Genomic DNA, 15,172 nt, shown 5'->3' with positions numbered 1-15,172 from the left:
CTATGCTCCTCTTGGATATAGCCAAGAAAAGACAGTTATGGTCCCTGTCCTCATCGAGCATATGAAAAGACTTTTTTGGTTTGCATTTCCTTGATGAGTAAGGATGTTGAGCATTTCTTTACCTGTGTCTTGGACATTCGATATTCCTCTATTGAGAATTCTCTGTTTAGCTTTGTGCCACCTTTTTTAATTGGATTACTTGATTTGTTGCTGTTTAACTTCTTGAGTTCTTTATATATTCTGGCTATTTAGCACTCTGTCACATATAGGTTTGGTGAAGATCCTTTCCCAATCCATAGGCTGTTGTTTTGTACTGCTTTATAGAAACTTTTCATTTCATGAAGTCCCATTTATTGATTGTTGATCTTAGAGCCTGTGCTTTTGGTTTTCTGAGGAAGAAGGTGAAAATAAGGAACAAGACAGGAGTCTACCACAGAGGGCCTCTGAAAGACTTTACCCAGCAGGGTATTAAAGCAGATGCTGAGATCCATAGCCAAACTTTGGGCAGAGTGCAAGGAATCTTACGAAAGAAGGGGGATATAGAAAGACCTGTAAGGGTCTGGAGCTCCACAAGGAAAACAACAGAACCAAAAAATCTGGGCCTAGGGGTCTTTTCTGAGACTGATACACCAACCCAGGGCCATGCATGGAGATAACCTAGAATCCCTGCACAGAGGGAGCCCATGGCAGCTCAGTCTCCAAATGGGCTCCCTAGTAAGGAGAGCAGGGGCTGTCTCTGACATGAACTGAACTCAGTGCCTGGCTCTTTGATCACCTAACCCCAAGGGGAAAGCAGTCTGACCAGACCACAGAGGGAGACTATGAAAGACACACTACTGATGAAACCTGATAGTCTAGGGTCAGATGGAAGGTGAGGAGGTCCTACACTATCACTGGACTAGGGAAGGGGCATGGAAGTAGATGAGGGAGGGAGGGCAAGACTGAGAGGGATGGAGGGCATGGGAGGGGATGAGGGTAGGGCTACAGCTAGGATATAAAATGAATAAATTATAATAAATGAAAAATTATACTAAAAAAGAAAATACTTTTTTCTTAACTCTCTCCTGGCATGTATTTAGTGAAAAATTGCTGCAAACTAGATTATGAGTACTTACAGAACAGATGGCAATTTTGACCATCTGGGATAGTTCTAAAGAATAGCCCCTTGTGTGTCAATAGGTAAGGTTTCTTCCAGTTCTAAGCTTTCATGGTCTATGATTAGATAGTAGAAGCAGGACTCATGCTTCAAGAAAAATATTCTACTTATATTACTTTTGTAAAAAGGAAGCAAGGGCCATGACCTATGAATTCAGAGGATATATTTTTAGATTTTTTTATCATTATCATTTATTACAGTTTATTCAATTTTTGCAAATAATTTTTGCAAATTATTCATCCCACCTGTGGCTCCCTCCTACTTCCCCTCCCAAACCCACCCTCCCTGCCCCTTCTCCTCCCATGCCCCTCCACAAATCCACTGATAGGGGAGGGCCTCCTTTCTTTCCATCTGATCTTAGTCTATCAGGTCTCATCAGGAGTGGCTGCATTCTCTTCCTTTGTAGGCTGTAAGTGTGCACCCCCCAAGGGGGAGGTGATCAAATAGCAGGCCACTTTCAGAGACAGTCTCTATTCCCATTTCTAGGGAACCCATTTGGACACTGAGCTACTATGAACTACATCTGTGCAGGAGTTCTAGGTTATCTCCATGCATGGTCCTTGGCTGAAGTATCAGTCTCTGAAAACACCCCTGTGCCCAGATTTTTTGGTTCTGTTGTTCTCCTTGTGGAACTCCTGTCTCCTCCAGCTTTTTCTATATCCCTCCTCTTTCATAGGATTCCCTGCACTCTGCCCAAAGCTTGGCTATGAATCTCAGCATCTGCTTTGATACCCTGCAGGGTAGAGTCTTTCAGAGGCCCTCTGTTGTAGGCTCCTGTCCTGTTCCCTGTTTTCTCCCTCTTTTGATGTCTATCCTCTTTGCCTTTCTGATTGGGGATTGAGCATCTTCCCCAGAGTCCTCCTTCTTGATTAGCTTCTATAGGTGTACAGATTTTAGTATGTTTATCCTATATTATATGTCTAACATCCACCTATGAGTGAGTATATACCCATGTGTGTCTTTATGCTTCTTGGATTTCTCACTCAGGATGATCTTTTCTAGTTCCCACCAATTGCCTAGAAATTTCATGATTTCCTTGTTTTTCATTGCTGAGTAATATTCCATTGTGTAAATGTACCACAATTTCTTTATGCATTCCTCTGCTGAGGGACATCTAGGTTGTTTCCAGTTTCTGGCCATTACAAATAGAGCTGCTATGAACATGGTTGAGAAAATGCCTTGTCTAATAGTTGAGCATATTTTGGATATATGCCTAGGAGTGGTATGTCTGCATCTTGAGGTAACACTATTCCTAATTTTCTGAGAAAACATCAGATTGCTTTCCAGAGTGGTTGTACAAGGTTACATTCCCAGCAGCAATGGAGGATGGTTCCCCTTTCTCCACATCCTCTCCAGCATGTATTGTCACTTGAGTTTTTTATCTTAGCCATTCTGATGGGTGTAAAGTGAAATCTTAGGGTTGTTTTGATTTTCATTTTCCTGATGGCTAAGGATGTTGAACATTTCTTGAAATGTTTCTCTGCCATTCAATATTCCTTCATTTAGAATTCTCTGTTTGGCTCTGTACCCTATTTTTTAATTGGATTACTTGATTTATTGCTGTTTAACTTCTTGAGTTCTTTATATATTCTGGATATAAGACCTCTGTCAGATACAGGGTTGATGAAGATCCTTTCTCTAGGCTGTCCTTTTGTTCTGATAACACTGTCCTTTGCTTTATAGAAGCTTTTCAGTTTCATGAGGCCCCATTTATTGATTGTTGTTTGTAGAACCTGTGCAGTTGGTGTTCTGTTCAGGAAGTTATCTCCTGTGCCAATGAGGTCAAGGCTCTTCCCCAGTTTTTCTTCTAACAGATTTAGTATGTCTGGTTTTAAGTTGAGGTCTTTGATTCACTTCTTTAGTTTCTTGTAAGGTGATAAATGTAGATTTGTTTGCATTTTTCTACATGTAGACATCCAGTTAGACCAGAGCCATTTGTTGAATATGCTATCTTTTTCCATTGTATGGTTTTGGCTGCTTTGTAAAAAAAAATCAGTTATCCATAGGTATGTGGGTTTATTTGGGGGTCTTTGATTCCATTGATCCACCAGCCTGTTTCCATGCTAGTACCATGCAGTTTTTATTACTGTTGCTCTTGAGATCAGGGATGGAGATACCTTCAGACAATCTGCTATTATACAGAATTGTTTTAGCAATTCTGTGGTTTTAGTTTTTCCATATGAAATTGATAATTGTTCTTTAAAGTTCTATAAAGAATTGTTTTGTTATTTCAATGGGAATTGCATTTAATATGTAGATTGCTTTTGGTAGGATGGCCTTTTTCACTGTTAATCCAGATGAAATTCTATTCCTCTGGTCTTTAAATAATTTTATTTAAACTCCTTTAAGCCTTTCTGCTCAACTCACCTTCAGAAGTTCATTTTTACTTCATTTTAGTTTTTCATCCTTTCTTTTCCATTCCTTTGATGACTTAAACCAATTGTTCTTGTGAGTTAAAGTTTCTCACATTTCAAATTAATTCTTGCACACATATTACCACTGCCTCCTTTTCTAATAGCTTTATTTCCAGTCTCCCAGATTTGAAATCAACATACAGTACGTTAAAAATTAAGTTCGTGCTATAGAGTGGCACGATGGGTGTGCACCAGCTAAGCGTGAAGCTTTGAAATCTACCCTAAGCTCTGCAAACAAAAATAAAATAAGTTCCAAAACTTGATAATGCTCAGTTGGATGTTATCACCTTCTTTTTAATTATGCCTGTGTATCTTCTTTACAAAATTTAAAAATCTTTTTATAGGGTATATTTTGATCATATTCTTTCCCTTTTACCAGTTCCCTTTGTAATTTGTAAAAGTACAAATGTCTCACTTCAAGAACTAGGTATCTATATAGAAGAGGAGACAGAATGACTATGATAGCCAGAGGTGGTAGCTGACTCCAAAGAACCAACATCAGGAGAGCTGCAGATATGAACTCACAGAGACTACAGCACACACAAGTCTTGAGGAGGTTCAATCCAGACAAAAATCCCAGCTCTACGTACCTTCTTTGATATTCTGTTCAAAGTCGAGCTGATTGCTACACATATTGTACCTAGTCCAGTCAATTGAGAAAGTCTCTAACTGGTCACTACAGACTCAGTGTCTCAAAAGAAAGCTTATCACCATGTCTCACTTCCCCATCAGCTAAGCTTTGAAAGAGCAGAGAATACAGCTTTCATTTAATACACTACATATTTTTAATACTAACAAGTACACATAAAATGAACAAATAACAGAAAGAATAGTTGAAATTGCCAGAATGCAAAGTACTGGTGTCTAGTTTCTGTTTCTGTTTCTGATTTCTGGCGCATACACACAGACATCTGTGTGCATGTGTGTGGGGGGGGGGGATTAAAAAAACACAGACAGTTCAAAAAGTCTAATGCATTTGAGCTATTGTTTCAAAAGCTTAGCTAATTTGTTTTTATGAATAATTGCACATAGAATAAAGTAATTTGTTGGTAAAGAACTATAGTTTATAAAAACCTTGATTTCCCTCAAATTTATCTTTCTCACAATCATTTCTTTCTTTAGTCAATTTGCAGTCAATCTACACAAAACCTTTCTTCCTGTAACAATTTTTAAATAAAAATAAATATGCTTAATTCTTAGGTATTTTAAGACTTTGCTGAATATTTCATTCCAGTACATGATACATTTTTAATTTGCGACTCCTTGTGTGTTTCCATTAAGTTTGAGTCATAGGTAAAAAATTTCACTTTGATCTTATTTTCAATTCTTGACAATACTGGGTGTATACTAGAAATTACCATTGCTGTTCTTGTATGACAAGCTTTTAGCCATAACTTTTAGAGACATAGGTACTGTAGTTGTCTCAGGTGCTATAGCTCTGAGATCTCTAAGAAATGACCACCATTGTCACTAAAGGACTTGGCCTGTCATACACTCATCATACATCCCCAGTTTCTCTTGAGGAGTTTGTTAACAGTATGAAGAAAAAAAATCTCTGAGCATTGTTCAGTCTTCTACTTCCTAATGTTCATATTCATCTCCTGATTTATTTGTTCATGAAATGATGCATTATAAATTTAGAAATAATTATGTATCTATCAAACATGTATTTATATATGTTCTTCCATTACGTTTCTCTGTAAGCTTATGATATCATGTTTTAAAAAACTAAGAAAAGGCCTCATATTGGATCATAAAATTAATTGTTGACTAAACATTGGTCTCCGTAAGATAAATTGCTTGATTGAAACATGAACTCATGTATAGGTAGTGATATATCTTAATGATAACACACTTAGTGTGTTCAGGAAACTAGACTCAATTCACAGCACAGCACTCAAACACACACACACACACACACACACACACACACACACAAGAAGAAATTTTAAACCTGACTACTTTCAAAATATTTACTATGTTCTATTTCAATCTTCTACAAGGGTACTAGGAACAATATCCAGAATGAACAAGTTTTAATATTCTCACTGCAAAGTCGCCAACTTATTAAGCTTCAGTAGTAATTTGTTTGTTGGGTATTGTGTTTGTTTTGCTTTGACAGGTTCTTTTTTTGTAACCTAGGCTACCTTCAAAATTTTTATGTAGTCTAGGTTGACTATGAGCTTGCAGTACATCTATTTTAGCTTTTTGAGTTCAAAGGTTAAAGATATGCACCAGCTTTCCTGGGCCAAGCAGGTTTCTTTTTAAATCTGTCATGCCTTAGTTTCTACATTAATGAAATTAAGAGGAACTATTACTTGTTATAGAGTTATTGTGAAGATTAAATTTCAATTCATACATATATATATATATATCATTAAAAACTGTTGGCCATTTTGTATTGTATATGATACCCTGCTTATTATATCTTATTCCTCTCCAGTTATTAACAATAATAGCACAAAATTACAGAAATATTGTACTAGTCAATATTCTCTAGGACCCTTGCAGGAGGGATAGATAGATATATGATAGATGGTAGGTAAATTAATGATAGATAGATAGATAGATAGATAGATAGATAGATAGATAGATAATACTATGAAGGCTAACAAGGTCTGTGAACTTGTGTCACCATGCTAAAGACCGAGAACAGTTGGTGAAAACAAGTCCATCTAAGTCCATAGGCAAAATAGTAAATCTCAGTTTCATCAAGAGTCAATGTTCCAAATAGACACATCTTTATTATTTTAGTTTATCAGAATATTCTTGGCTTCTTTTAGGAAAAAATTTGAATGACTTTGTAAGGCTTCAAGAATATCTACTGAGACTTTTCACTTACATTTCATTTACTTTAAATACATAAGCTAACGTAAAAAAAATAAATTGTTTCCTTTTCAAAATACAAAAAAAAGTCAATGTTCCAATTGAAGTAGGTGAACTGGACAGGAAAAAAAAAGCTACTGTTTCAGACCTTCTCCTGATTTGCATAAATCACACCCTCCTTGTAGAAAGGAATCTACTTTGCTGAAACCACAAATTTCTATACCAATTTCATTTTTTAAATAGTTTAAAAATTCCCTCACAGATATACTCAGAAATAATGTTTTTTGGGGAACTGAAATTTACACACACACAAAAAAAACTGATTATCATAGCTATACAATTATCACTGGTGGATATTCTTATTTGTTCTCTCTACTTCTTGCTGCTCCCCCTTTCTTTTGCTCATTCACTCTCAAAGGCACACATTCAGATACAGTACCCATTTATTTTGTCAAATAGTCATTAAACAAATCTTTGTTATCACATACTCTGAACAGGTTTCAGAGAGTCACATAAAGGGAGGAGTAGAGATGCACATGTGCAAAGAGGAACCCTTATCACCAAGGGGTTTGTGTTCTATTTTAGGGGACACTCACTTCCTTATAATTACTGGATGGTACTCTACAATTGCCTCATGTAGAAACCATGTAATACTAGCATGCTGAGGAAGCAATTAATTCTCATCTGGGAAATAATAAAACTAAACATATAAGCCCTAGCATACTAGCAGTGGAAGAGAAGATGATTAGATTATTCTGTAAAGAAACAATGACAGCATAAAACCCCCTTAGAAATATAGAATGTGGAAGGACAGCTGCCATTTTTGTAGACTCAGCAGACTGAGTAGGGCTGACAGAGAGAAGTTCTAAGTCTGAGCAAACAAATCTGAAATGTTTCTAGTGCTTTTCTGTGTATAACTGTGAAGGAAATCCTGCATTCTTTTGAGACCCTGCTTGGTGAATCACAACCAAACAGACAAGGCAAGAGAAAGTGAAAATAAAAATTCTAGATCTACATTAGGTATTTCACTGATATTGGAAAGTCAGAGTTGACATTAGTTTAGAGTTCTTAATGCGATTGGGAAGTGCTTAGTTTCTAGATGACTCTCCACAGCATCCGAACCTCAATTCTGATGCCAGTGGGCAAGCTTTGAACATTTTCTTGTTTATCATGTTGACAACCAAACTAACACCCAGAGTTACGAGGAGTATGTCTGAAGCCACCACTAATACTGAGTTGGTGAAATGCCAGATGACAAAGTGGAATTTTGTAAGTTTAAGCAGGATATTGTGTAAATGTATTATAGATAAACCTAAGAGGAAAAGAGAATGACAAGACTTATTTTGTGCTACCAGGAGCATATTACTTATTAATTTCTAAATGCACTCAAAATTGAACCCTGAAAATTTTTTTCATGTCATTTACCCGCCCTATGTTACCACAAATTTAAGCCTTGTCTCTACTTTTTCATGTATGCTTGTATATGTTTATATGGATGTGTGCATAAGTATCTGTGCACATACGTGAACCTGAACCAACCTTAGGTGTCATCATTAGGAGCACCATCCACCTTTTGGGGAACAGGGCTTCACACTGGCCTGGAAAAACCATAAAGATCTTCCTGTCTCCTCCCCTGCACTGGTATTATAAGAGTGTGCCTCCACAGCCTGTACTTTTACTTAGGTCAGTGCTTCTCAACCTGTGGGTCACAACACGTTTGTGGGTCAAATGACCTTTTCACGGAAGTCCATATCAGATATCTTGCATATCAGATATTTACATTATGATTCATAACAGTAGCAAAATTACAATTATGAAATAGCAACAAAATGATTTTATGGTTGGGGTCATCACAACATACAAAACTTTATTAAAGAGTCACAGCATTAGGAAAGTTGGGAATCACTGGCTTAGGTTCTAGAAATAGTCAAACTTAATTTTTGTTGCTGTTGTTTTGATTTTTTTTGCTTGTGACTCAGGTACTTTACTGACTGTACTATTCCCCCAACTCATCCTTTTTTATCTTACTTTTTAAATTTTGCTTTTGTTGTTGTTGAGACGAGACTGGGTCACACTACATAGTTCTAGATAGCTTTAATTCATTATATTCCTGTGTCAATGTCTCAGGTTCTATGATACCAGGTGTGTGACAACAATGCTTGACTAATAATTATCATTAGCCTTTTGCAGTTATTTTTAAGAATAAATTATAACTTGAGAACTAGTAGTAATTTGTTAAAAATCAATTTAAGAAGAATCATTAGTCAAAAATTAACAACTAAGACTCAAAGCCAAGTATATATCTACAAGCTCCTATCAGTACTGAGTATAATGTGTCAATTATCCCAGCTTTTGTAAAATAAATTAGATGATGCACTTTATTGGTTGTTTCCAATGAAGGGAGTATAAAAAGTATCGTTTTAAAACTGTCTATGTTGAGCAAATTCTTTGCGTTTGACCTTTGGTTTGGTTTGGTAAAAATGAGTCTTGGAGACCATTTTTAGTTAGGACTTACTGAAATCTGAGTTACAAATTGTTGCTTGGCTGTTCTTAGACTTAGAGACCCCCCAAAAAATTACCATAAAGGAAACAGTGTTTTAATTGTTCCTCATTAAAAGTGATGAAAACACGTCATTTCCCTTCCTCTCAGGTGGCTGTGGAGGATCGTGTGAGGCAGCTGCATGAAGCCCACAGGGACTTTGGCCCAGTATCCCAGCACTTCCTTTCCAGTAAGTCATTTTCATTCTTCCCTACTTAACCTCTTCATTGTATCTTAGTAGCTAAATATTAGGAATTAACCACTATCTCTCTCAGAGACATTAGAGCTATATTTCATTCCAAAATAATATTTTGACTATCATTGCCTATTATTGAAGTATGTACTGGAAAACATATTGCAAGATACAATTGTGTTTTAGCTGACAACTGGAAAAATGATCTAACTAGGCCTATGTACAAGGATGAAATATATTTTGGAATGAAATATAGCTCTAATGTCATAAAGCTGATCAATATATCATCATGTATCATCATTCAATATATGATATTTTGAGTCTCATTATTTTCTAAGCTAGAGATGAAATTCAGGGCCTTGTTAATGTTAAGCAACTGTTGTTCCACTGAGCTAAATTCCTAGCCTTTGTTTTTATGAGACTCTCACTATGTACCTATATTGACTTCAAACTCACTATTCTTTTACTTTTCTGTGTAAAAATATTTTGCCTACATGTATGTGTGTGCACCACATGCATTCAGTGTCCAAAGAAGCTAGAATAGGTTGTTGGAGTCCCTGCAATTGGAGTTATAGATGGTTGTTAGTTACCATGTGGGTGCTGGAAATTAAAACCTGATTCTCTGGACAAGCATCCAGAACTCTTTTTTTTAAAGTAATTAATTTTAATTTTTTCTCTCTTTTTAATTCAGTTTGTATCCCTCTTGTAGCTCCCTCCTCTCCTTCCAATCCCACCATCATTCCCCCTTCTCTACCCATGTCCCTCCCCAAGTCCACTGATAGAAGAGGTCCTCCTCTCCTTCCTTCTGATCTTAGTCTATCAGGTCTCATCAGGAATGGCTGCACTGTCTTCCTCTGTGGCCTGGTAAGGCTGCTCCCCACTCAGGGGGAGGTGATCAAAGAGCAGGCCAATCAGTTCATATTAGAGACAGTCCCTGTTCTCATTACTATGGAGCCCACATGAACACTGAACTGCCATGGGCTACATCTGTGTAAGGGTTCTAGGTTTTCTCTGTAAATGGTCCTTGGTTGGATTATCAGTCTCAGAAAAAACCTCTGTGCCCAAATTTTTTGGTTTTGTTACTCTCCTTGTGGAGCTCCTGTTCTCTCCAGGTCTTACTTTCTCCCCCTTCTTTCATAAGATTCCCTGCACTCTGACCAGTGTTTGGCTAGAAGTCTCAGCATCTGCTCTGATACCCTGCAGTGTAGAGCTTGTCAAAGGCCCTCTGTGGCAGACTCCTGTACTGTTCCCTGTTTTCTCCCTCTTCTGATGTCCGACCTCTTCACCTTTTTGAATGGGGATTGAGCAACTTAGCCAGAGTCCTCCTTCTTTTTTTTTTTTTTTCAATGCAGTTTATTCAGGAACCTTGAACAATCATCTGACCCTGGGGAAAGCCAGCCCACAGCTTAAATAGCCTCTGGGTAGCCAACCCCAGCGTGCCACGTGGGCAATGCAGATAGGTCCACATACATGGAAGCAAGCCAGATCCTCAGCCTTAGCCAAATGTGGAGTTGTTTGTGACAGAGAGCACTCACCATCGGGAAGGTGGAAGGCGGAAACCAGCTCCATCTTTAAGGCGCAGCATTACGCAGCTCTCTACAGTTCCCCCTTTTTGTTTTAGACGCATCAGGCAAGAGTAGAGGTCTGATCTCTGATATTAGAAATAAATTGGGACTTTGTACCGATGTTCATTTAGGTGTCATCCACCCAAAGAGCATCAGACCCGTCTGATACCTTTTTCTCAGAGGCGGGACCTCGGGCATGTCTGAGTCCTCCTTCTTGATTAGTTTTTTTAGGTGTATAGATTTTAGTATGTTTCTCCTATATTATATATCTAATATCCACTTATGAGTGAGTATATACCATGTGTGTCTTTCTGCTTCTAGAATACCTCACTCAGGATGATCTTTTCCAGTTCCCACCATTTGCCTGCAAATTTCATGATTTCCTTGTTTTTAATTGCTGAGTAATATGTCATTGTATAGATGTACCAAAATTTCTGTATCTATTCCTCTATTGAGTGACATCTAGGTTTTTTCCAGCTTCTGGCTATTATAAATAAAGCTGCTACAAACATGGTTGAGCAAATGTCCTTGTTGTGTACTTGAGCATAATTTGGATATATGCCTAGGAGTGATATAGCTGGATCTTGAGGAACTGCTATTCCTAATTGTCAGAGAAAGTGCCAGATTGATTTCCAAAGTGGCTTTACAAGTTTACATTCCCGACAGCAGTGAAGTCGGGTTCGCCTTTCTCCACATCCTCTCTAGCATGTGTTGTCACTTGAGTTTTTGATCTTAGCCATTCTGATGGGTATAATGTGAAATCTCAGGGTCATTTTGATTTCCATTTCTCTGATAACTAAGGAAGTTGAACATTTCTTTAAGTGTTTCTCTGCCATTCGAAATTCCTCTATTGAAAATTCTCTGTTTAGCTCTGTACCCCATTTTTTAATTGGATTAACTGTTTTTCAACCAGAAATCTTAACCACTGAACCATTTGTCTAGCCCCAAACTGACTATTCTTTTGGCTCAGTTTCTCAAGTCCTGGAATTATGGACTTGTGCTACCATACCCAGCTAATGTTCTTAACAAAAGACTTTACATACTTTCATCTCCAGTTGTTCTCTTTCCATAATTATGCTGCTTCTATTTATCTGTTATGTTTATTTTTCCTTTTATTTACCTGCTTTTATAATTTGTTTATTGAATTTTATAATCAATTGCATTATTTACATATAAGTAATAAATTTATGTGGTTTTAATTAATACTAATAGAGACAGCTTTAGCTTGCTGAGAGTTTTAATAATGTATATTGGAGAAATGTATAATGTGTTATATAAATAACACCATATAAATATATATATAACATATATATATATATATATATATTTGGAGTACTTAGAAGTCACAGTTCTACTCCTTAGAATTAATATCTCTTAACATTTGCTATTATTTTTTGGTCATGTATGATTAGGTATGTGGTTTTAATATCACTTAAATGCAGTTATTGTGTGATATGCAATTTTACAAATTCTAATTGATTTGATTCTTCCAGCAAGTCTATGAGGTATTTCCAGTATTATACTCATTTTATTGATAGGAAAATTATTCTCATTTTATTGATAAGGAAGTTAAGAAATCTCCGCTTACATAGCTAGTGTATATGCAAGCCAGAATCAAACTCAAGAAGATGGTTACAGTCTGTTTTTAGCCACTATTCAACAGCTTTACTTAATTTCTGTATAAGAAAAAAGGAACTCTGCAGGGTTTCCCTTCAAGCAACCAGTGTGTGTGTGTGTGTGTGTGTGTGTGTGTGTGTGTGTGTGTGTATGTGTTCCGTACTTCTTAATGTGGGTCTGTACACCTGTGCATAAAGTTATGCACGTGGAAACTGATATTGATAGCTTTCTATTTTGTTCTCTATTTTTAATTAATTTATTTTTTATTAATTACAGTTTATTAACTTTGTATCTTAGCTGTAGCTCCCTCTTTCAGTCCCTCCCAATCCCACCTTTCCTTCCTCATCTCCTTCCATGGCCCTCTCCAAGTCCACTGATAGTTGAGGTCGTCCTCCCCTTCCATCTGACCCTTGCTTATCAGATCTCATCCGGACTGACTGAATTGTCCTCCTCAGTGACATGGAAAGGCTGCTACCCCCTTAGTGGGAGGTAGTTTATTTTTTGACATAGGATTTCTACCTGATACTTAAGCTACCAATCCAGTTCAGCTAGAGTGACACATTGCCTAGTTCTGTAAATCTCACTGTCTCTACCTCTATACCTATACCGCTGAGGTTGCAGAGAAACCACTCTTCCCACTTGTTAAGTAGGTGATAAAAATCTGCTGTCAGGTCCTTATACTTGCACAGCAAACATTTTCTCCATGGAACCAAACCATTAGTCCTGATCGATTCTTTTATTATTATTATTTTTTGTCTTCCCTGTCTTTTCTATTCTCAGTTGGTTAATGAAAAGATCCATGCTTATGAATATTGTACAGTATTTGAGTAGATGTTTTGTCGTGAGTTTCCAATTGGTCATTTTCTTTGACAACAAAAATTCTGAGATGTTAGTCCTGTATTTTTAGTTCATCAATACTGTGTTAAGTAAGAAACTCTCATATTTTCTTGACTTATTCTAAGCCTAGTTATTTAAACAACCTTTTTATCTTTTTAATTTAGTTATTTATTTGTCTAATTAATTACAGTTTACTCATTTTGTATCCAAGCTGTAGCCCCCTCCTTCATCCCCTCCTAACCCCACCTTCCCTCTCTCTTCTTCTCATATGCCCCGCCCCCAGTCGACTGATAGTGGAGGTCCTCTTCCCTTCAATCTCACCCTAGTCTGTCAGGTCTCATCAGCACTGGCTCCAAGTCTTCCTCTGTGGCTTGGTATAGCTGCTCCCCCTTCAGGGAGAGATGATCAAAGAGCCAACCCCTATGTTCATGTCAGAGATGGTCCCTGTTCCCATTACTATGGAACCCTATTGGACGCTGAGCTGCCATGGGCTACATCTGTGCAGGGGTTCTAGGTTATCTCCATGCATGGTCCTTGGTTGGAGTAACTCTCTCAGAAAAGACTCCTTTGCCCAGATTATTTGGTTCTGTTACTCTCCTTGTGGAGCTCCTGACCCTCCAGATATTTTTATCTCCACCTTCTTTCATAAGATTTCCTGCACTCTGCCCAAAGTTTGGGTATGAATCTAAGCATCTGCTTTGATACCCTGACGGGTAGAGTCTTTCAGAGTCTCTCTATGGTAAGCTCCTGTCCTGTTTCCTGTTTTCTACCTCTTCTGATATCCATCTCCTTTGCCTTTCTGAATGAAGACTGAGTATCTTACCCAGGGTCTTCCTTATCGCTTACCTTCTTTCAGTGTACAGATTTTAGTATAATTATCCTATATTATATATCTAATATCCACCTATAACTGAGTATATACCATGTGTGTCTTTCTGCTTCTGGGATAACTCACTCAGTATGATCTTTGCAAGTTTCCACCATTTGCCTGCAAATTTCATGATTTCCTTGCTTTTAATTGCTGAGTAGTATTCCGTTGTGTAAATGCACCACAATTTCTGTATCTATTCCTCAACTGAGGGACATCTGGGTTGTTTCCAGCTTCTGGCTATTACAAATAAAGCTGCTACAACCATGGTTGAGCAAATGTTCTGGATATCTACTTGTAGAAAATGCAAATAGATGCATATTTATCACCCTGCACAAAATGAAAGTCCAAGTGGACCCAAGACCTCAGTATAAAACCAGACACATTAAACATATTAGAACAAAAAGTGGGGAAGAGCCTTGAACTCATTGGTACATGAGACAACTTCCTGAAGAAAATACCAAAAACACAGACATAAGATCAACAATCAATAAATAGGACCTCGTGAAAATGAAAAGCTTCTGTAAAGCAAAGGACACTGTAATTAGAACAAAATGACAACCAACCCTATGGAATGGATCTTCACCAACCCTATATCTGATGGAGGGATAATATCCAGAATATATAAAGAACTCTAGAAGTTAAACAGCACCATATCAAGCAATCCAATTATAAAATGGGGCACAGAGCTAAACATAGAATTCTCAATAGAGGAATATCAAAAGGCAAAGAAACACTTAAAGAAATGCTCACCATTCTTAGCTATCAGGGAAATGCAAATCAAAATGACCCTGAGATTTCACCATACACGCATCAGAATGCCTAAGATCAAAAACTCAAGTAAGAACCCATGATAGAGAGGATGTGGAAGAAGGAGAACCCTCCTCCATTGCTGGTGGGAATGTAAACTTGTACAAGCACTTTGGAAATCAATCTTGTGCTTTCTCAGACAATTAGGAATAGTCCTACCTCAAGATCCAGCCTTGAGACTCCGGAGAATATATCCAAAAGATGCTCAAGTATACTAAAAGGACATTTGCTTAAATAATCTTTTAATACCACACTAGACTAAAAGACCAAGGGAGGTTTCCAAGAAGGAGGCGACCAGCATACACCTTATCTGAGGCTCACAGGATCTGAAATTCTGCAGTTGGTGA

At 37.4% G+C, this 15,172-nt stretch overlaps 1 protein-coding gene across 7 annotated transcripts in view; it reads left to right on the top strand.

Moving 5' to 3' along the window:
- Dmd (dystrophin) overlaps positions 1–15,172 on the top strand; it is a 2,365,055-nt gene that overhangs the window by 2,030,937 nt on the left and 318,946 nt on the right. For all 7 annotated transcript variants that reach the window (XM_060376797.1, XM_060376795.1, XM_060376794.1 and 4 more), the window contains one exon: positions 9,047–9,125. In XM_060376797.1, the coding sequence (XP_060232780.1) occupies positions 9,047–9,125 (79 nt within the window). The remainder of the gene's footprint in view (positions 1–9,046; positions 9,126–15,172) is intronic.

The sequence above is a fragment of the Meriones unguiculatus genome (genome assembly GCF_030254825.1).
Source record: "Meriones unguiculatus strain TT.TT164.6M chromosome X unlocalized genomic scaffold, Bangor_MerUng_6.1 ChrX_unordered_Scaffold_31, whole genome shotgun sequence".
In the NCBI taxonomy this organism is placed as follows: Eukaryota; Metazoa; Chordata; class Mammalia; order Rodentia; family Muridae; genus Meriones; species Meriones unguiculatus.
Note: the sequence above shows the minus strand (reverse complement) of the source record. Positions and strands in the feature narration are given on the sequence as shown.